A 23,094-nucleotide genomic window follows, 5' to 3' on the forward strand; every position below is an offset into this window, starting at 1 on the left:
AAGGGCCATCGAGTCCAACCCCCTGCCAAGCAGGAAACACCATCAGAGCACTCCTGACATATGGTTGTCAAGCCTCTGCTTAAAGACCTCCAAAGAAGGAGACTCCACCACACTCCTTGGCAGCAAATTCCACTGTCGAACAGCTCTTACTGTCAGGAAGTTCTTCCTAATGTTTAGGTGGAATCTTCTTTCTTGTAGTTTGGATCCATTGCTCCGTGTCCGCTTCTCTGGAGCAGCAGAAAACAACCTTTCTCCCTCCTCTATGTGACATCCTTTTATATATTTTAACCACTACACCACACTGGCTCTCGTAAACCACACTGGCTCTCGTAAACCATCATTCACATTTGTACTCTGTAAACCATCATTCACTATCTTGGTGCTGTATAATAACAAATAATATGGACCACTCTGTTTGCTCTGAGCATGTTCTTAATTGTACAACCTGAACTGCCTTTCAGTTTTCTCCTTAATCAGAGTGTTAGAGACTTCTAAACTTTCAGATTCACTTAATGAAGGAATGGGGAGCCCATGGCCTTCTGGCCAGATGTCCAACTCACATAATCTCTTGCAGTTCGCCATGCTGTCTGGTGCTGATGAGAGTTACAAACAATGTCTGCGAGGCCACAGGTTCCCTTCCCCTGCTTTAGAGGCCACAAATGCTCTTTGGAAAATCAAATCTCTATCCACATTTGATGCATTCGCTTCTCAGTTGAACTATTACACTAAATTTGCAGTGGGTGGGTCAATATCGCCCTCTGATTAGCTGCCCAGTTGCTCACTTTGAAAACAGGATGAAGAACTGAAAGCATCTAAGACTCTGGTGATTGTTTAAAACACTGGAACTAATAAAATGAAAGCACTTTAAAAATGGTTTGCTTTATCTCTCTCGCTTCTCCCTCCCCCTGTGCTTCATATTCATATTTAATCCATAGCATTTGAAACTTTCACGGTAGTTTAACATTGACAATTCAGATGAAGTAGCAGTAAGCATCCACTTCTGGAACATAATTTATTTTCCAAAAGAAAAGTTTGTCACTGTATTGTGCTTATCAGCTCTCCATTTGAAATATGTTCAGGATATTATGCTCTTTAATGTTTCTAAAATGGCTAGTTACCATGCCTGCTGTTGCCTGTATTCTATAATATTTTCCTCTCATCTTGCTTTCTCTGGTAATTTTTGACAGGGTGAAAGGGGAGAAGCAGGGCCCCCTGGGAAAGGTGAACGAGGTGAGCCTGGAGCTCCAGGGCCAAAGGTCAGTTTGGTTTAACTTTGACAATTAAAGTGTGCATTTTGGAGCTTTGTGTTTTTGTGTGTGTGTTCTTAAAAAAAATAAAAGCTCTGCTAGTGATAAAAATAAATTTCAGTGTGATTTATAGTGCACTACAAAAGTCATTTGAATTTATGCTGGTCACTTTGGGGCACAGCCCAGCCAGAAATTATTTATGTAAACTGAGGGATCAAATGTTAAAAGCCAAACCTGTAGCTATGCACAAAATTTCTTCTTCATAATTGCAATATTGAAATTTAGGACTTTCAAGTATGTCTATGCAGAATTAACATCCTAAGGTGCTCACCATTGCAATGTTTCAAGTCCAGCTAATAAAATAAAATAAAATAAAATAAAATAAAATAAAATAAAATAAAATAAATAATGACAGTGCAGTCCTATGTCTGCTGAGAAGTCTTATCAAGTTACTGCCAGGTAAGTTTGTATATGAGTGCAACCTTAACCTGGTTTCTAACTTTGAGTCAGGAAGGAGTACTTCTACGTACATTCCATTATCTCATTAATTTACTGCTACAATAGGATTTAGGAATTCTTTATGCTTATTGCTTGCATCAATGTAATTTATTCAAAAGGTCTGAGAGCTACCCAAAATATTAAGATAAGAATTACAGGCCTATGGGTAGTATTCAATATTAGTCATACTCAGAGTAGATCCATTCTACTCCACTGAAATTAATGGGCAAATTATTGGTAAAATATTTTGGCCGCCCTTCACCATAAAGTCCTAAACTGAGTTACAACAATTGAATATACAATTATAAAAATGAATAAAACCATTGCAATTATGAAACAAATAAAACCATTTTTGGGGGGCAGAGCAGTATAAATTCAGCAAAAGAGGTGGGCCTTTACTGTCAAAGGCCAGACATAACCAACGTAGGTCTATTAATTTCAGTGGGGTTGCTCAGAGTAGAACATTTTTGGAGACAACCCTCTACAACGAAGGCATACAGTTTTATTTCCTCAGTTATTCTGAGTAAATGGACCCATCCAAATTGGTTTCTTGATTTGCGATGGTTACTTTATCTGACAAGTTGATGTCTGGGGGGAACGACATGTTGAGAGAATTTAGCAAGCTGCTGTAGTAAGAATTATCATGTAGCCTGGATTCATTAATACTAAATCATTCATCATTCATATACCTGCATTAATATCTGTTATTTAGAAGCTTAGTTGTCATTATTGTAAAATGAAGTGTTTCTACCACACCAGTAATGGGGAACCTGTAGCCCCCTGATGTTGCTAAGCCGGAGCTCCAATGATCTCTGCCCATTGACCATGCTTGCTAGTCCAACAACATCTGGAGGGCTACAGCTTCCCCATCCCTGCACTAACTTTACAGGTAGCTGATACTAATTCCTTTTCTTCTCACTTTCCTTTTTCTGTCCTCATTTCTCCTGTCCATCTTGTATGTATTCCATCATCCAGGGAAGGTCAGGCGAATCTGGAGCTAGAGGCCCAAAGGGGTCGAAGGTCAGTAGTAAGCAAATTTTGGTTTTACTGATTCAATGTGATGTGGTGAGGTTTTGTGGTCTGTTGTTTAGTTCATTTTATATGTGTATAGACTGCCCTTCAAGCAAACAGTTTGCAGGGAAGATTACATTAAAACGAAGTGACGGCAAAATAGCAGAAGGCCTTTTTCTGTGCCAGCAACCTGGTTGTGGAATTTCCCCTCAAAGACTAGTCTCGTCCCTGATGGTCTTTAGGCAGGGAGTGAAAACTTTCTTATTCTGTGTGGCTCTTGATAGTTTTTGACTCATGATTGAAGAGTATTAACTATGCTGCTTTTGATTACAGTCATACCTCGGGTTACAGACGCTTCAGGTTGTGTTTTTTTGGGGTTATGGACTGCCGAAACCAGGAAGTACCAGAATGGGTTACTTCTGGGTTTTGGCGGTCGCACATGCGCAGAAGCACCGAATTGCAACCCGTGCATGCACAGACATGCCGCTGTGGGTTGCGAATGCTGCAGGTTGCGAACGTGCATCCTGCACGGATCATGTTCGCAACCTGAGCATCCACTGTATAAGTTTTTTCTTTTTCTGTTTTTGTTACTCGGTAGTGTTTTCTTTCATTTTGTTCTTTTATGTAAATTGCTTTGATCCAGAATGCAGAATACAACTGTTTCAAAGGTAGTCCTGTGGGTAACATTGAAGAAGTAAATCCAAAGTTTTAGCAAAGCATATTTAGCAAAGGCCAGACTGTGCAGGAGAGGCCACAACTGGTATACTAGCCTAAATGGATGAAGGGCACTCTAGATGCTGTTTGGGGCTGTAATGACAAAGCTATATCCAGGAGCACCACTAAACTGTGAACCAGATCCTATACAGTGAGTACAGCTCCATCTAGATCAGACTCAACACTACTGTATCTCCCTCAACACAGCACCCTTAGCTGGATAGATGTTGCCAAGCTTGCTCAGACACATCTGCACACTGTTTCCCTGTATTCAAGAGATCACCAATGATGGGGGGATTTAGCCAAATGTTGCACAATGAGGAACTGTTCCCAACATGACCCTCTGCAAGAAGACAGGCTGCTAAGGTCGCCTCGTAGAAGTTTCACTGTGCAAAGGCTGCTAAAGTGTTATTGTTGTTGTTTCTTATTTAAAACCACATTAACACTGAAAACATCTTGGTTCAGTCACAAGCCGAGCTGTACTGTCACAAATAGCTCAGAGCTGTGTACTAATGTCTTTCTAGAGCAACCGTTCTCAACCTGTGGGTTCCCAGATGTTGTTGGACTACAACTCCCATAACCCCAGCTAGCAAGGCCAGAGCTCAGGGAAGATGGGAGTTGTAGTCCAACAACATCTGGGGACCCACAGGTTGAGAACCGCTGTTCTAGAGTCTTCTCTGACTTTCCGCTAGATTATTGTTACTATGAGCAAATGGGTACTCTGTTGCCATCCTAATCAAGTCTCATACTGAATCTAGGCTGATCACAAAGAAACAGCCCTTCTGTTTATGTGCAGTGAACTACTTACATATGGACCGCAGCTTAGCAAAACACATCTGTTGCTGTTCAAACTCACCAATCCATGGTGCCATTGGGGGTGGGGCCAGGTGGACAGACCACAGGTGAGCAGGCTTCACTCCGGTCCACACCTGGGGCTTAAATTTGGGGCAGAGCCTGCGCTGAGTGCGCAGTTGGCTTTGGATCTTCAGAGGGAGTAGCAGGTTCCAGTGAAGACTCAGAGAGAAGTGTGTCGTGGGACAGAGCTACTCATAGTGAGTTGGTGAGTTTATCGCGTCCTTCCCCACGTGAAACTTGAAATACTTATTTTGCTTTTCATTAGGGTGATTCTGGAGACAAAGGTGATTTGGGGGCAATGGGTCCAAGGGTAAGTGACTACCATTTGAGCCATTCCATGCAGCATGATATACGTTGCAGCTCATTTCCTCAAGCCACCCAGATGAAATCAGCAACATTTTAAAACAACTAAAGTATATGTCTGGGTAGGCTTGCAGAAATAAAAAAATTGTTTTCCGCAGGCATCTAAAACAGTATAGCAAGAGTACCTGTTTGATGTTAATAGGCAAAGAGATCTAAAAGTATTCATCCACACTAAAAGGTTGACTCCTTAGAGAAGCAAAACAGGTATTATCTGTGAATAAATATTATAGCCTTGATCTGCAACATTTTAGCTTTGATTTGCATTATATCTCTGATGCATGCTGGGTTGTGATGTGTTTTTCTGAGACTGCACATTCCAGTTGTTATAATATTAGTCAGTTTTCCATTTAACACATTGGTATGATCAGACTAAAAGAACACATTGTCACTGATGGCATTGAATAGATGATTAATCTTGTCTGTTCTAAAGTTATCATTAGCATTATCAAGGCCAATCAACTCTTAAGCACGTCCATCAAGATTTTATGTGCATTTGTACACCTTGGGTAGCACAGACTGTGTGATACCAATAAACTATCTGAAGAGAGTGAGCTTGGTGCAGCATTTGAAAATGAAGCAGGAAATATGCATCAATCCATCATATTCTGGTATAAATCTTCCAGGCAGCTAACATGCCATTTCTGTAATAAAGCAAAATGATACCCTGAATGGAACTGTGCTGTAATCAGCAGCTCAGGCAAAATTTTATGTTGCCTTCCTCAAATTGATGAGAATAGTGAGTGATTTGTATGCTGTGCTCTTGATCCAAATAACATTTTGGGGTGAATGTTTTACAGGGCCCTCCTGGACAAAAAGGTGATCAAGGGGCAACAGAGATAATTGATTACAATGGCAATATCCACGAAGCTTTGCAGGTATGTCACCAGACGTCATGCACAGTAGGCATAATTATATTTTTCCTTCCATGCCCTTTGAGTTGGAATAGAAAGTGTAATCATGGTATTCATATGTTGCCATAGTTTAGGAGTTGAGTATGTGCTTTGCATCCATCCATCCATCCATCTATCCATTGCCAGTCCCTGTGAAATATCTCAGCAAGGCTGGTAAATAACTCAGTAAGTACACAATGGTAAGATAAATGGATTGATAGTCTGACCAAGGCAGCTCTCTGTGTTTATTTTAATGATACTCTAGAATATTCTGTTACTGGCAGTATAGTGAAATGGACACTCACCTGACTTTCTGACAACTGAGTCGCTGCTGCTTACCAGAAGGGGAGGGATGAGTTTGTAGTGAGGTTGACAGGGTGCAAATGCATCAGTTGAGCCAATCTGGTGCTTCTACTGGAGAATTTATGTAACACTGACCTTCCCACCCCCTCCTTCCTGATAAGCAGCATGGACTCAGCTGTCAGAAGGTCAGGTGAATACTGCTAGCACACTGTCCGCTACTGGCTTCTGGCTTCAAAAAACAAGCAGAAGCACCCGATTGGCACCACCAGTGCATTTGCAATCCACCAACCTCACAATCGCTGCACCTCTTGCTCCATCCATCCTGATACACTGCAGTGACTCAGCAGGACTGAGGTCAGATGACTAGTGCAGCTCCACCATACCACTTGCTGCTGTTTCCATTTATATGTCAAATCCATCTACAACCCAAATTAGTAATAGTAATAGCCTTCATAACCTTTTGCCTGCCTTTGTTGTACTCCACAATTCATAAAAGCAAAGGTCTGGTTAGGAATACTTTAGGTCAGGCGAACAATTACAGGCTCGGGCATTTAGGTGAATTTTCTTGCAGATAGATGCACTATGCTGCCATGTGCATTCACTCACAGGGAGAAATTGTGTCATTGGCATATGAAACACAAATGTATGATAATAATTTCAGAGAAGGTTTGGGTGATTTCAACTCAGCCTGTTGAAATACCTGGGTTACACTGCCATGATTGAAATTTCTATAACCACATGAGGAGAATTGAATAGGTCTAAAAGCCATCCGATGTAAGTAGATCTAAAAGGACTTGTAAAAGATGCTCAGTCTTTGAATCTCCAAGTGAAGACAAACAGCAGTATTGTTATATGTCAGCTGTACCCTAAGAATTAGCAGTGATCTTTTCCTCTCTTCCGAGATTCGTCAATGCACACTGAACTTACGGAAAATTCAGAATTTGGCTGTTATTTAGCTCCCCTCAGGACTTGGAATGCTATTTCAAGTAGGAATTGGCTTTGTTCCTCACAACAAGAAGGCTGTCCTCCTGGATGTGTGCTTAAGACCAGGGAAATAAACCAAAAAATAAGACAGAATTTTGCTGGCTGGCTTGCAGTTCCTCTGAGTCATTCCTTCAACTTCATTACACGGGTCATTAGAGAATAAGTCATTTTCATTCAAGCAGCACAGAACACTGTAAGAATTCAAAACCAAATAAGACTATTTCACCTACAAGTGGCCAATCCCAAAGTTCACTTCTTCTTCCTTCAGAAAGATCAAAGACTACAGTGAGCCCCAATCCAGTGAGATTATTTTACCCAGGGGGTTATGTGAACAGTAGGGCTCTCGCATTGCAGAAGAAGAAGTGTGACTGGCCCAAGGTCACCCAGCAGCTGCATGTGGAGGAGCGGAGACGTGAACCTGGTTCCCCAGATTACGAGACTACTGCTCTTAACCACTACACATGCCTACCCAGAGGCCAGTTCTGTTAAGGGTCTTATGGTCAGCTAAATAGGTATTGAATGACAGCATTAGTAACCTTTAGCGCTTTGCACAAATGATCTCTCATAGTTCTCCACTATTTCTATGGGAAGATAAATTAGAGGCCATTTTACAAATTTCTTAGTTTAGCTGGAGAAGAAATTATTAATTTTTCTATTTTTTCTATGGTGTTTCTTTTACTTTTGCAAGTGGTAGCAGCATTAACTATGTTGGCAGCCATCCACCACTCTAACCTTCCACACCATTCCAGAGCATTAGGGTAGTTGGGAGAATGTAAGCTACACACACCCAAAAAAGTTGAGAATTTTCAGAGGGGAAAAAATATTTAAAGTGATCTTTCTCTAAGAGAGTGGGGCTGAGAAAGAAAAATCTCAGGCTATTTTTCCAGGGAAAATAATGGCTTCTAGGAAATTTGGACTCACCTCGTCTAGTTTTGCCAAGTATTAAGTCCTTCAGCAACAGTACTCCAGCAAACTGCTTTACAAACTGTATTTCAAGCTAAATATTTTTTCATACATGACCTGTGCAGCTGTTATTTTCCCTAATAGTAAACTGTTTGTTTGCTTGCTTGCTTGCTTGAGTTCATACATGCCCTTTTCTGTAAGATCCCTTGGTGGGTTGCAACGATATTACAAATGGTTAAAACAACTTACAAACATAAGAAGCATATATATTGGATGTCAAAGGCCAGGCCACTGTAGATGTCCACCTCTGACTCATTTCTGCAGATCAGGATCAACAGTTGTAAAGAGAGGTTTGGTCCTTAAATCCTACATTTTATAAAGTGTGTGAGGTAAATATTGCCATAAAGTGATATTAGGTATTAATGCTAGGTATACAATAATGACAAAACCAGTGTATTAGAAACCATTAATTTACCAGAAAAGGAGTATTTAAAACTAATACATTCATTCGGATGAGAAAATGAATTCAAAGCTCTAAACACTGTAGGTCCCAAATGAATCAGACCATTTCCAACAATTATCTGTATGCCAAGTTTGCTACAACAGGGGCATGTAGAGATATATTTCGTCTATGGGATTCCCTTTTCCTTCCATTTGCAGATTGCCAAAATCCAACTTGGACTGTCTTATGGAAATGATGGAAGGATTTTTATTTGAGTCATAGTTTAGTGGTCAGAGATAAGCAAGGGGTTGCTTTAGTTATACATTTATTAATAATCCTTGTGTTTCCTTTATTCTGCCCTATAAAGATTGGTATCAAGCCAGCGCTTTCAAGGAACAATGCAGGCTATAAATCAAAACAGACAAGCACGGTGCTTCTCAAGTCATTTTTCATGGCGTTAAGCAGAGCTGAATATTAGTGTGCTTCATTCTTTGTAACTCCTTTATATGAAATAATTGAAAATGTTCCACCTTACAGAGAGCCGTTACAATGCTAGATGCTAGATTCCTAGTTAGGATGATACCACTCTTTTATGGAAGTAAGCAAAGTAATATTCTGTTAGATACAGACAATAGGTGATGGAGTTATTCACTAAGTGTGCAGGATAATTTTTATAAACAATCAGCCTAGCAAATAGTGTTTTCTTACTCTAGTAGTGTTACTGCAATTCATGAACAATAGTATGTAACCAGCACAGCTTCTCAAAGTTTGATGAGACACTGTTCTTTTTCTAAAAGACTATGTGGTACTATCAGGAAAAGTGTGAGGATTGTACCACTTACCTTCTCACAATGTGCCTATGGGTTTGAGTTGGACTTAGCAGTTTGAAAGCATACCAACGCGAGTACATAAATAGGTACCGCTGCGGTGGGAAGGTAAACTGCATTTCCATGTGCTCTGGCACTCGTCATGGTGTCCCATTGCTCCAGAAGCAGTTTAGTCATGCTGGCCGCATGACCCAGAAAACTGTCTGTGGACAAGCGCCGGCTCCCTCGGCCTGAAGCGAGATGAGTGCCGCAACCCGGTAGTCACCTTTGACTGGACTTAACTGTCCAGGGCTCCTTTACTTTTACTGATAAGGATCACAGTCTTAAATTGCTGCTGTATCTCTGAGATTAGTAGGTCTATTTCTGTCCTGACCATACTGGAAACTCATTGGAATTTGAAGAATACACAAGAATATCATGTTTAAAGAAATGTCTGTTTCTAACAGTAATTAAACCTATGCAGCACATTCCACAAAGTATTTAAGATTTGAGTACTCTTAAGCTTATTAACGTCTTTGATGCCAATGTTCTCTAATGTGTGGATCACAGACATTTACTGGCAATGCAAATATATCCTTTTCAAAATCTGGAGGTGCCTTGGGCATGAAAATCTTATGGACAGGTTTAATTTTTTAAAAAACAATCATACTAATTAATATCAATTGTGTTTAATGTTGTTGTTTTTTTTATAAAAAAGACAGTTTTCTTTAATTTATCTGAGACAGGCAAACACTTATCCCAAACTGCCCAAATTCTGTGAAATCCATTACTAAACAAGCAAAGTATTTTATTTCAAACTGAACATCTGGTAACATTGTCTTCTGTTAATACATTTTGCCAACAGAGGATTACCACCCTAACTGTCACGGTAATTCCTATTGCATGACTTATAGTGTTTTGTAGCTCTTTTCTTCCTTGGTGTTGCATGTTCATAACTTGCCTGATTTAGAATGTGTCTGTTTCATCAGATATTGACTTATCACTACATATATTTCTACATCAAGTGTTATCAGTGTTGAAAACCAGGACTGCAGTTGAAATTAATAGCAATGATCCCATTCATTTCAGTAAAGAAAATGATTTAAAACTCTTGTTTGCTAGTCTAACAAGTTTATCTTTATTACAGCTGTGCATTTTCACTTCTGTTTCTTTTAGTAGGAATATTTGAAGGCAAGGCTTGCGCAGGATATTTCCCAGTAGTTTTGTGTTTTGGATTGGGTTTTTTTAAAAAAGCCGTATTTCATAGAAGTTATATGCTAGAAGACACAGACCACACTTACTCCAGAATATTCTTTAATTCATCCTGTAGAATTCATTAGGATCTAAATGACAGTGCTCCAAAATAAGTGATTTGTGAGCTGCAACCAGAGTTGTCATCTCAAATGCAACTTCTTTACATTAAAAAATGTCCCTTTTCCTGTTCAGTGTTGGTAGAAAGTAAGTGTATTAATTCCAGATGTAAAAAACATGGTTAAAGGAAATTTCAGTTGAGCAAGCTGAAAATTTGTCTGTACCTCAAGATCTGATACAGTGAACATGGTCTTCCTCCTCCTCCTTCTCTGCCCTCTGCTTTCATTAACCCCCAGTGGATGCATGCTGGACTAGAATTCTGCCATGCAGTATTGCTAGGAAATAAAGATAGTTAAGACTATGAGGTTTCTTGGAAGGTAATTAACTATCTCAAGCAGTTCAGAGAAGCATGTTCTGACATCTGTACGGATGCTTTTAAAGCCATAGATATTCTTTCTGGAACATCTCACTGCAGTTTAGCCCTTGGAGTGGTAATAGCCACATGTTAAATCTGTGCTGCAATAACCTGAAGTTCCACAGTCCAGAAGAACGGGGCATGGCTTGCATGCAGGAGGCATCAGGGCTAACCCCCAGCATCTCCAGTAGACCTCAAATAGGGCTAGGAAAGTTCTCTAATATCATAGCGAGCAACTACCAGTACTAAGTTCACCTGTGAGTCTGTGCTCGAAACACAAAGGAAACTGTATTACAGTCACCATAAATTATGTGGTGCATTGTGTTGAAGGAGGTTAAAGGGTTCTGTAAAAACTTAACTAATTCCAAAAATGAGATGGGGATCTCTAGTTAAGAATGGTTTCATCTGTGAGCTGAGATGTTCTGTCCTGAGTCCTCACTTGCCTTCCCCCCTTCTGCTTATGTGCTTTCTACCTCACACAAGAAGTGATTTCAAAACCACACGAACCTATTCATGGAAGGCATAGTGATGTGTGTGTTTGCACTTTTGTCTTTTACTGTTTCTTGTGCATTTGCACACACCTGTAGCGTAAATACTGCTTCCGTGATTTACATGTGTATATTGCCAATCTTGCTACGTGAGATTTTACAATAAGAAAATACGGTAGTTAAGGACGTATATGAGCATGGCAGTAAAACTGTCTATGAACAAGGTCGAAATAGACACATTAATGCAGGTAGCGAAATTCCAAAGTCGGCTTCTGTTAATGGAACAAACAAGAATGTGTGATTTTCAGTAGAGAGGTGACAGTGGGTAGTGCTTAAGCCTTCCAGTACATCACTTTTTCACTGCAGTGTTTTCCATCAAGCTCCTTCATCCTCTATGGCATATATATATAATGCCAGTGTCAAGAAAAACTTTATCTAATCATATCAACCCTTCCTCTTTGGCACAGAATCCTTCTGAGAGGCAAGCACAGGATTTTTCTTATGATTTAGCTGAATAAGAAACAAGCAGAGGCCCTGAAAACTTAATTATGTGTTAGAGTGGGCTCATACCTAAGGTTTGCACTATGTGAAGTCATCTTAATTCATGCAACAAGAAGGGAGTTGCTAGCCACACAATTAGGCCTTTATCCTGTTCCACCACTCACTACCTAAATGCCAATAGCTGCACATGGCACAGGTTAGCTGTTGGCAGAGAACTTACTTACACAGCAATTCAAATGGCCACCATTTGCCCAATGGTAAAAAAAAATTGCTCTTATTTCAAAGTTAAATGTGCTTGTTTTGTTTGCAGAAAGCTATAGACTTTGTTACCTAGAAGTTAGAATGCTAATGGGCATTCTAATAGAATTTCCGTTTAAGAGAATAATAATTGAATTTAATTTCAATATGTTTGTGCTGTCTGTAGTTGATCATTGAGTGTCATAGTTGTTAACTGCTTCTTAATACAGTGTTGTTGTTTTGTCACATTGGTTTGTTACTAACGAAGATTAGTATAACTGTGCCTGACAGACAAATACTTTAGAAATCTGGATGGTGCTGGATTAAAAAATGAACTGTTGTTTACCTTCAGGGTCCTCCAGGTCCACCTGGACCCCAAGGATTGCAAGGGTCAAAGGTGAGTCTCCAACTGTTACTCATTTGACGAAGACCCCCTGAGCTTTAATTTATTTCTATGCAGAGTATGGTCTGAAGGCACATATGAGGCTACCACTTTGTAGAAGTTAAGGGGGTCAGGGTGTGATCATTGTCTGGGTTGGTGACCTTCTGGAAGCAGCATGTATGCTATCTTGGGTTCCATGATGGAATAAAGGCAGGACGTCAGTGTAAGAAAATAAATACTGTGCTCTTAAATGCATAATCATCACTAATAGCACAATCCTATGCTTGTCTAAGGAAGCCCCACTGAGTAACTGTGTGTAGGATTTCAGCCTAAGAAACTTTTTACTGCATTATGTTTTATATTTTATTTTTCCTTCCTTAATATTTATTAATAATTTTAGCCAGCATCACAATAATTCATTTAATTAATAATTTAATTTGTGATTTTAAATTAAGATACCTTAATTTACCCTGAGTAACCATACCCAGTCTATGTTCTTTTTGACTCTCATCTAAAGAATACTGTTGCTCAAAAGGTGGCCAGGAGAACAGGAGTAGCCAACATGGTGCCCTTCGGATGTTTTCAGGCTATAACTCCCTTCCAACAACTTATGGAGGCCGTCTGTATAACTGAAATGGGTGGTCTTCAAAACATTCACACATCCACCTAGATGTGAGATTATTATGGACCAGAATAGTTAATTCATATTGACCCAGTTTGGACCTAATAGTATACCACGGTTTAACACTATGCGGACAAATGTGGACAAACACTATGTTTGAGGCTCACAATCCTAGGAGCCCCCTCCACTTCTTCATCACAGCCATGAAGAAGAGATAAGACAACTTTCAGACTAACTGCAGCTTATTTTTATTTGTAAAATAATTTTAAAACAGCTGTTTCTTATTTCCTTGTGGCTGTTCCATAAGAGGGATGGGTATGTGTGTAAGCCTAAGAATCAAGAAGTCTTATTAACAAAGCATTGAACTACAGTATATTCCAGGAAATAATAACTTAGTGAAATTGATTTTCACTTTGCAGGGTGAACCCGGATCTCCAGGATTGCCAGGTGCTGATGGAGAGCAGGTACTTGAACAATTATTGCTACTGAACATATGAATGATAAAATAGTAGGTATAAAAAAGAGATATAGATAATAAATAAGATAATTATTTTTGTTGCACAACTCTTTCTTCCCCTTTTCTTTTCTTTTGTTATGGAATGAAAGATACTGCCAAAAATAAGCGAATATAGTACCAAGAAACAACCCAGAAGATGCTTCTGGATTTACTGGCCCAGTTCCCACATCATGGTAAACCATGGTTATTAGCTCACTGGGAGGGGGAAATGCTTTCCATATAAAAGGTCCCAGTTTTAATTCCTTGCATCTCCAGTGCTAAGAGAGACTTGGGTCTGAAACCCTGAGAACTGCTTCCACTCATTGTAGACAACACTGTCCAAATCTACTTGAACGAGTGGTCTGACTCAGCATGAAGCAGCGTCCTGTATTGCAATATTTACTGTGAATATACGGTATCAATCTGGGGTGTTCTGCTGCTTTTCACTCACAATGAGGAGGAAGAAAACCACAATATATGGTTCAGCATTATTTCCAAACCAGAGATCATGGTTTGTTTTCCTCTTACAAACCACTATTAGTCATCCAAGAACAAAACTTAGCTGCAGATTGTAGTTTGTTGGGAGTGAAACCAACTATGATCCCTGGTTTGGACATAATGCTAAGCCAGGGATTATGGTTCTTTTCCTCCCAGCGGAAGCTAATGGGAAGAAGGCAGAGCAAAATGGGAGTGGTTTGTTTATACACAGTAAGTCATGCTCTGAAGTTGATTTTAGATGATCTTGTAAAATAAAACTCATTTATGTGACTGTGCTATTGCAGGGGCCTAAAGGCTCAAAAGGTGATATGGGTGACCCTGGACTCCTAGGAGAAAAAGGAGGAATTGGACTTCCAGGATTGCCAGTAAGTTTGCTTTAAAATGTACCTGCATTTTTAATTACATCTTCAGTGTCTGCTTACTCTTTAAAAGTCAAACATTATTATTATGAAGAGGGCCATTTTAGCACCATGCAGAAAGACCGACACATAGAGAAAGGTCTCTCTAACAAGGAGCTTATAAGGCACACAATGACAGAAAGAGAGATAACAGGAAATCAACAGAGGCAGGGGAAGCAGAGGAGAAAATGTGTACAAAGTGATGTATTTGGCTTAGTTTAGTTTCACAGGATGAAGATAAAGAAATCCAACCAAAGACATATGTGAAAAGAGAACTTTAAGGAAGGCTTTGAAGGGAGAGGGAGAGAGAAAGAAAGAGAAGGAACCATTTGGGTGCTTTCTGAAGTGATTTCCAGGCAAATAGGGCAGTGAGGAAATGTTAGCTTAGTATCACTACAACATGATACAAAATACTCATGATAAAAAAATGCATGGGATGTATGAACCATAGACCAAAAGTTGTATATGTCACAGCATGCCTGTTATGTACTGAGTTGAATAGGATCCAAACTGTAGCAGTCTGATTGGTCCTAGAACAATAGGATCCAAAAGGCAGCAGTCTGATTGGTCCTAGAACAATAGGATTCAGAATGCAGCAGTCTGATTGGTCCTAGAACAATGCAGCAGTATGATTGGTTGGCAGGAACCACCCAATCCTGCTCCAGATAGAAGTGAATCCACAACCTGATTGGCTTACAGTAGAATTCCAGAATTAGCCAATCATGTGCAGCCCATTGTGTAAATAATGTATATAAAGCAGATACTGTGAGGGGACATTTATTCATTCCTCCTCACCACTATGAGCTGAATAAAGAGCATGAAATCACTTTGCGACTCTGAGTATATTTCACTGGCGACGAAGGTGGGATCCCGCTGAGCTGACTGCCACACACAGCACCGCAGCACCGCCAACTGCCGCACCGCTGCCTCGCACCGTGTATCCAGGCTTCAGCTCCGGGGCACAAGGAACTCAGAATGGCAGCCAACAGCAGCTTCTCGCCATTCAACCCAGCATCTGGAGACTGGGAAGCGTACGCCTCCCGTTTCACCTTCCTCCTAGAAGCCAAAGGGGTCACCGACGAAGAAGACGCCAAGAAGAGGGCGATATTCTTCAGCGTCTGCGGAGAGGAGACGTTTGAAATCGCCCGGGCTCTCCTTGCGCCTGAAGACGTCGCTACTGTTCCATACAAAACAATAATGGAACAGCTGAAGGGGCACTTTTCGCCGCAGCCCTCAGTGGTGGCTCGTCGAAATGCCTTCTACGCAAAGCGGCAAGCCCCTGGGGAAACCATAACTGGGTTTGTGACCTCTCTCCGCCAAGCCGCCCGGTTCTGCAACTTCTCAGAGCTGGAGAACATGCTTCGTGACCGCCTCGTCGGTGGCCTGAAGGATGAGAAGCTGCAACGACGCCTCTACGCTAAGAAGGACCTAACGTTCCAGGTCGCTCTGGAGGAGGCCCTGGCAACAGAAGCTGCCGAGAGGTCGACCCAAGAGGCACGGCCGAGCCTGCCATCCCAACCGAGGGTCCACCATGAAGACCTCACCGACGACTCAGGATCCGACAGGGAGGAGGTGCACCGAGTACAGCAGCGCACTCAAGCAGCGCACAGACCACAGCTGCCTCGACGAGAAGGAGGGAACTGCGCAAGCTGCGGGGAGAGTCACGAGAGGAGGACCTGCCGTTTCCGCAACGCAGAGTGCAGGCAGTGCAGAAAATCGGGACACATCGCCCGGGTGTGTCGGGCTCGGCCCACCCGACACCAGGCATCAGATGACCAATCCAAGAGCCCCAGGTCCCGGGGCCCAACGCACCAAGGCAACTCGACGGAGCTCACAGACTTCCAGGTATACCAGTTGCCCCACCCCAACGTAGAGAAAATTTATGTAGAGGTACAGATAGAGGGGGCCCCATGCCGCATGGAGCTTGACACGGGTTCAACTCTATCCATAATCTCGGCAAGGACCTTAAGGAAACTGTGTCCCACTGGGGGTCCCAAACTCAGGCCGGCCCCATTCACCCTCCGGGACTTCCAGAAACGTAAGGTCCCCACAATGGGGGTGGGGACCTTCAGGGTGCAATACCGAGGGCGGACGCGGCAACTGGACTTGCTTGTGGTCAAGGGCCCCTACATTAGCTTACTGGGATTGGCATGGTTTGGACCACTGGGGCTAGCTGTCACCGGGGTGAACCACACTAGCTTACAAGTGGACGTGGACGCCATATGCAAGGAATTTCCAGGGGTTTTCGATGGGAAATTGGGACAGTATACGGGCCCCCCCATTGCGCTACAGCTTGACCCCGCAGTACGACCGGTCAGGCTCAAGGCCCGCCGGGTCCCGTTCGCCTTGAAACCCCGTATAGACGAGGAATTGGACCGACTCGTAGAGCAAGGAGTGCTGGAGCCGGTGCCTAATGCTCCCTGGGAAACCCCAATCGTCACACCCGTCAAGCCTAATGGTTCGGTCCGCATCTGCGCAGACTACAAATGTACCATAAACAAGGCCCTCACGGCCCACGCATACCCAGTGCCAGTGGTCAGCCATGTCCTTGCCACCCTGGCTGGGTCGAAAATTTTTGGCAAGCTGGACTTGGCCCAAGCATATCAACAGCTGCCAGTAGATGAGGCCACAGCAGAGGCACAGACGATTGTGACGCACAGAGGAGCGTTCAGGGTAAAGCGGCTGCAATTCGGTGTCAGCGTGGCACCAGGCATATTCCAGAATATAATGGACTCTCTCCTTAAAGGGATTCCTGGCGTCACCCCCTTCTTCGATGATGTGTTGATTGCCGGCCCCACACCAGAGGAGTTTGAGGACCGCCTCCGCACCGTTCTGCACCGTTTCCAGACGGCGGGTCTCAAGGTGAAGCGGGAAAAATGTCTACTAGGAGTGCCTCAGGTGGACTTTCTGGGATTTATGGTGGACGCAGAAGGGGTCCACCCGACAGGGGACAAGGTACGGGCCATTTGTGATGCCCCAGCGCCCAAGAGCAAGACTGAACTTCAGGCCTTCTTGGGACTATTGAACTTTTACCATTCCTTCCTTCCCCACAAGGCGGCGGTAGCGGAGCCCCTACACAGACTCCTGGACAAGCGGGCCCCTTGGGTGTGGGGCCAGCGCCAGGAGGCCGCATTCCAGGCAGTCAAGGACTTGCTTGTCTCAAACTCGGTCTTGGCACACTTCGACGAGAGGCTGCCGGTGGTGCTAGCATGCGACGCCTCACCCTATGGCATTGGAGCTGTCCTGGGGCACCAACTCCCGGATGGAAGAGAGGTACCGGTGGCGTACTTTTCCCAGACACTCAACACAACCGAGCGGAACTACTCGCAAATCGACAAGGAGGGTCTGGCAATCGTAAAGGGAGTAAAAAAATTCCATGATTTCTTGTACGGGCGGCCCTTCACCGTGGTGACTGACCACAAGCCGTTGCTTGGCTTGTTTGCCCCCGAAAAGCAGACCCCCCAAGTGCTGTCTCCTCGCGTCCTCAGGTGGTCAATTTTCCTTGCCAGCTACCAGTATGCACTGATTCACCGACCTGGGAAGGCGATGGGCCATGCGGACGCCCTCAGCAGGCTACCACTACCGGAAACAGGCCCTGACCCAGCACCTGCACAAGAGGTTATGAGCCTGGAGCTGCTTCCCGACCGCCCCATTCAGGCACAAGAAGTTGCACACCATTCCAAGAAAGATAGGGTCATCTCCCGGGTCCTGGACTGGGTGTGGAGGGGATGGCCCAGCAGCAGCCCCGGGCCAGAATTCGCCGGCTACACAACCCGCAAACATGAACTGTCGGCCCACAAGGGGTGCCTGTTATGGGGAAGCAGAGTCGTTGTTCCCCAGCCCCTCTGCAAAAGGGTCCTCACAGCCCTACACGAGACACATCCAGGGGTAGTAAGAATGAAGGCCCTTGCCAGGAGTTATGTGTGGTGGCCGGGGATCGATGGAGAGATAGAGGCCTGGGTCAAACACTGCCAGGCCTGCCAAGAATCCCGCCCAGATCCCCCAAGGGCCCCAGTCCAGTCCTGGGAGTCCGCCCGAGCACCATGGTCACGCCTGCATGTGGATTTCGCTGGCCCCTTTCAGGGGAAAACATTCTTCATAGTGGTGGACTCCTACACCAAATGGCTGGAAGTCGCACTGGTACCGTCCACTTCCACGTCCGCAGCCATCCGGGTACTACGCAGGCTGTTTGCAACCCACGGGCTCCCTGACACTCTCGTCTCAGACAACGGGACTGCATTTACGTCAGGAGAATTCCAAACCTTCACAGCGCAGAACGCCATCCGCCACATCCGTTCGGCGCCGTTCCACCCTGCCACCAATGGCCAAGCAGAACGCATGGTGCGGACCACCAAGGACACCCTTCGCCGCATGACGCAAGGGGACTGGGAGTACCGCCTTGCCACATTCCTTCTAGCACAGCACAGCACCCCCAGCTCAACGACTGGCCGGAGCCCCGCTGAACTACTAATGGGTCGGCGCCTTGCAATCAGATTGGACCGCCTTCACCCCGATAGAGCTCAGGATGAGGTAGTGGTGGGGGAAGGCAGGAACCCCCGGACCTTCGAGGCCCAGGACCCAGTGTACGCAAAGAATTTTGGGGCAGGCCCAGCATGGGTACCCGCCACAATCACCAGGGTCACTGGCCCCGTGTCGTACGAGGTGCTAACGGATGGGGGGCAATGCTGGCGCCGCCACTACGACCAGATACGGCGACGATTCCCGGGAGAAAACCAGGAGGAGGACAGGTCAGAGGAGTCCCAAGGGAACAGCGGGGCAGTGAGGCCCATAGAGCAGGAGGGGCCAGCAGGAGAGGCAGAATCAGTAAATACAGAGAGGACCCGTGAGGCCGAAAGGACACTGGAACCAGAACCACGACTGAGCGAGCCGGTTGCACCAGACCAAACAGCCGCATCACAGCCAGCATCCTTGGAACACGAGCCAGAACCCGGAGCCCGGACCAGGGAACACCCCAGGCCACAACGCACACGTAGGCCGCCGGCATACCTTGAGGACTATGAATGCGACCTCCCGGGCAGGACTGGAACTTAGAGGGGAGGGGTGTTATGTACTGAGTTGAATAGGATCCAAACTGTAGCAGTCTGATTGGTCCTAGAACAATAGGATCCAAAAGGCAGCAGTCTGATTGGTCCTAGAACAATAGGATTCAGAATGCAGCAGTCTGATTGGTCCTAGAACAATGCAGCAGTATGATTGGTTGGCAGGAACCACCCAATCCTGCTCCAGATAGAAGTGAATCCACAACCTGATTGGCTTACAGTAGAATTCCAGAATTAGCCAATCATGTGCAGCCCATTGTGTAAATAATGTATATAAAGCAGATACTGTGAGGGGACATTTATTCATTCCTCCTCACCACTATGAGCTGAATAAAGAGCATGAAATCACTTTGCGACTCTGAGTATATTTCAATGCCCTTCTATCCATCTCTTTTCCTTTGGGAACACTGAAGTTTAACTGCTTTGATGGATAAACAATTTGCTCTGTTTTCACCCTAGAACATGAAATTTGACAAAATTTCAAAGAGTATGTTAATTGAACAGTGAAGGGGGTGGTGGAATCTTTTATAAGGAGAGGCACTTTACTGGGATTAATCTTAAATGTATTGAGATGCAACCTATTTGCAGTTATTCTTGGGTAAGTCCTTTTGACTGTTATCTCATTACAAGGATCAAAATTTAACCATAACGTATTTTAAGTGATTGTATAAATGTAATTTTAAATAGTGAGTAGTAAAATGATTACACTTTAAACACAAGAGAAAAATGTTCCATAGCCTGGGCTCTCTGTATTTACTATGACATTTTGGCATGACACATCATTGATAATTGGCAGTCTGATTGAGCAGTGCTGTTCTGTGCACAGTAGGGATACTGTACCCATGAAAAATCTGCTCCTTATTAGCAGCCCCCTGTGGGATCTTGTATACAGAAAACAAGAACAGATGCACACGGGGTCCTACGGAGCATGTATCATATTGAGCAGATCTGCTGATCAATTTCTATGTGCACAAGATGTTCTGTGTTGAAATGGCCATTATTAGTGATGCTGTCAAAGTTGGTAATTACCTGGTTCAGAATGCCCATCCGCCAATGCTTGAGTGTATTACCTAATTTCCCTAAGAAATTACTGTCCAGTTTGTGGTGTAAAATGAGATTATTTATGTGTGCCATGTGTGAAAATCACCCCACATCAAATTACTGTATAAAGCACTAGTCAAGCACGATTCTGTAATTTACAGGTCAGTGTGTCTAGATAGAGGCCAGTATTTGTATCTGTAACCCCACAAAAAAGCAAAATTGTAGTAGACCATCCAGAAAATGCCCTTGTACTTTCATTTATTTCATTTTATTTAAACCCCATCTTTGAAACAAGAAGCTCATGTTGGCTAGCGAAAGATAAACTTAAAGAATAATATAAACTAAAAAGAATAATAAACTTAAATGCAATAGATGTAATAGAATAAACTATAAACAACAAAGCAAATCAGCTAACAGAAACAAAATGAAAGGGTCACCGAAACTGTAAACCTGCCATAACATCAGCTGTAGAGACATGCTCCAAGTACATTAACACTGCAATCCTATATGTGTCTACTCAGAAGTAAGTCCCATTGAATTCAAATCTGACTTCAGATCAGATATAGGTTGGCTTGTGCTGTAAGAGTTGTTGAGACAGGATATGGGCATAAAGCAAAATAAAAGATGCCTATAATTATAATTATAATTATAATTATAAGTGTAAGTGTAAGTGATGTAATGAAAATCTGTCTTCTGAACTAAACAATATCCATGAGTTGATAAGATGAAAGCTTTGTTCATTGCGTCAATACTGATTTTGTAGGGATCCAATGGTATGAAAGGAGAAAAAGGAGATGTTGGCTTGCCAGGTCCTCAAGGTCCTTCTGTAAGTATTTCTATGCTATCTCAGTGCTTCCATAAAAATATACTAATGTCGTCTATTAAATAATTTTTTTATTTTTAAAAAAGAATGTTTTGGCATCACAGTGCAAGGGCATCAAACAGAGCAGTCAGTTAAAAATGGCTGATGGTGATGGTCTTGGAGGGCCACAGAAATGTTTTGCAGGGTGGGATATGGCCCACCGATAATTAGTTTGGCACCCCTTCTCTATTGTCTTCTTGATAGAGGCTAATGGGGAAACCATTCAAATAAGTTTTTCTATGTGATACAAAGCAACAGTGCATTAGCATTTATTACTGCAGGCACAGGAATGGTGAGTAAGTTAGCTCCTGAATTTATATCTCACTTCTTCAACTGGAATGCCAACTACTGACAAATATTTATTTGTTGTTTATTAAATTCTCCGATGATGTACAGTAAATGCTTTACTGATGTTTTAGTTATGTTTTGTAGATTGATTTTATTGCATTCTATTTGTTGCAAGCTGCCTTGTTACATTTTATGAAAGAACAGATTATACATTTTCAAATAAATAGTATATTTTATCTCACATAAAGGATTGCAGCTTTCAGGCAGATGAGAGGTGCTACAATTCAGTAAGAACATGTGTTATCCTGCTTTTATATGTAGATCATAGGACCACCTGGACCTCCAGGCCCACATGGTCCACCTGGACCTATGGTAAGTCCTTTTCGGTTATCACATATGCAACCGCTGAGTGATCAGACCAAAGGAGAATCATTCCTATTTATGGAAGCTGTGGGTGGAGGACATTGCAAGGGCAGGGCTGGTAGGGGCAGGAGGCAGGTATTAGTAGGATCAAGACATGGGTATTTTTGTGGGTGTAGGGCAAATGATGACATCTGAAATTGTGGAGCAAAGAGCTCTTGACCATATAAATGTTGGCAATCATTTGTATGTCTGACTGGATATCAAGGTGGAAAATATGGAGAATCAAACGTTTTAGACATGGATCCAGTTGACTTTGAAAATGGATTGTAGTTGGAAGTTGATGCACAGTTTCATTCTGTCTTGACTGGTTAGGTATTTGCCAGTTAATTAAGGATTGTTATTTTATGCAGCTTTGGACAGCAACAAAAACAGCAAGCACTAGCTATTGGCACAGACCAATTTGTAGTTTAGAAATGTCCTCTCTAACTATGACATTTCCATTCTTATTTTTTAGGGACCTCATGGACTTCCAGGCCCAAAGGTAAAGAATCCAATACACAACTAACTTCATTATGTTTATTTGTTATGCACTCATTCTCGTTAATCACGTTGAAGCATGCAGTCATGTTTTGTTCTTCGTCGCACTTTTCTGTTAAATGTGTTTTTTATATTCTTAAACCTTTAAGCAGCTGCTTAAGATAAAGCATTAAAAATATTTTTAAACGATTTATGGCAATTTCCTGTGTCTGTTCCTCATCACCATAAGTTGAATTAGCTTTCTATAATGTTAATTATAGAGAGCCAATAAAAACATCTACTTGTCTGGTGAGAGATTCAAGCTATGCCATTTGGAACTACCTTACACGTAAGCTTAGAAAAACAGGGGATGAGTGTGTTGTGCACTTAAGAAGTAAAGTAAAATCATTTCCAGATATTACTTTCTTCTTTACCTTTCTCCTTCATTCCTACTAATCTTTCCTGCTCAAGCTCCCACCTTTTACTACCTTTTATAATAAGTTCTCTTTCATTCTTTCTGTCCATGCCTTCATCTTTGAAAAGGCATTCCTAACAAGGGTCTATATCAGTGAAGTCTTCATTGCTACTGCTGGAAGAGTT

The 23,094-nt window shown here is 42.8% G+C and overlaps 1 protein-coding gene across 1 annotated transcript in view; it reads left to right on the plus strand.

Moving 5' to 3' along the window:
- The window catches only part of COL25A1 (collagen type XXV alpha 1 chain), a 315,978-nt gene that overhangs the window by 254,370 nt on the left and 38,514 nt on the right, over positions 1-23,094 (plus strand). Inside the window, exons 22-32 of the mRNA XM_081020440.1 lie at positions 1,188-1,256; positions 2,721-2,765; positions 4,591-4,635; positions 5,486-5,563; positions 9,882-9,905; positions 12,321-12,365; positions 13,392-13,436; positions 14,251-14,331; positions 21,229-21,291; positions 21,937-21,987; positions 22,493-22,519. Coding sequence (XP_080876566.1) covers positions 1,188-1,256; positions 2,721-2,765; positions 4,591-4,635; positions 5,486-5,563; positions 9,882-9,905; positions 12,321-12,365; positions 13,392-13,436; positions 14,251-14,331; positions 21,229-21,291; positions 21,937-21,987; positions 22,493-22,519 — 573 coding nt within the window. The remainder of the gene's footprint in view (positions 1-1,187; positions 1,257-2,720; positions 2,766-4,590; positions 4,636-5,485; positions 5,564-9,881; positions 9,906-12,320; positions 12,366-13,391; positions 13,437-14,250; positions 14,332-21,228; positions 21,292-21,936; positions 21,988-22,492; positions 22,520-23,094) is intronic.

Source organism: Podarcis pityusensis (genome assembly GCF_964106645.2).
Source record: "Podarcis pityusensis genome assembly, chromosome: 9".
NCBI lineage: Eukaryota > Metazoa > Chordata > Lepidosauria > Squamata > Lacertidae > Podarcis > Podarcis pityusensis.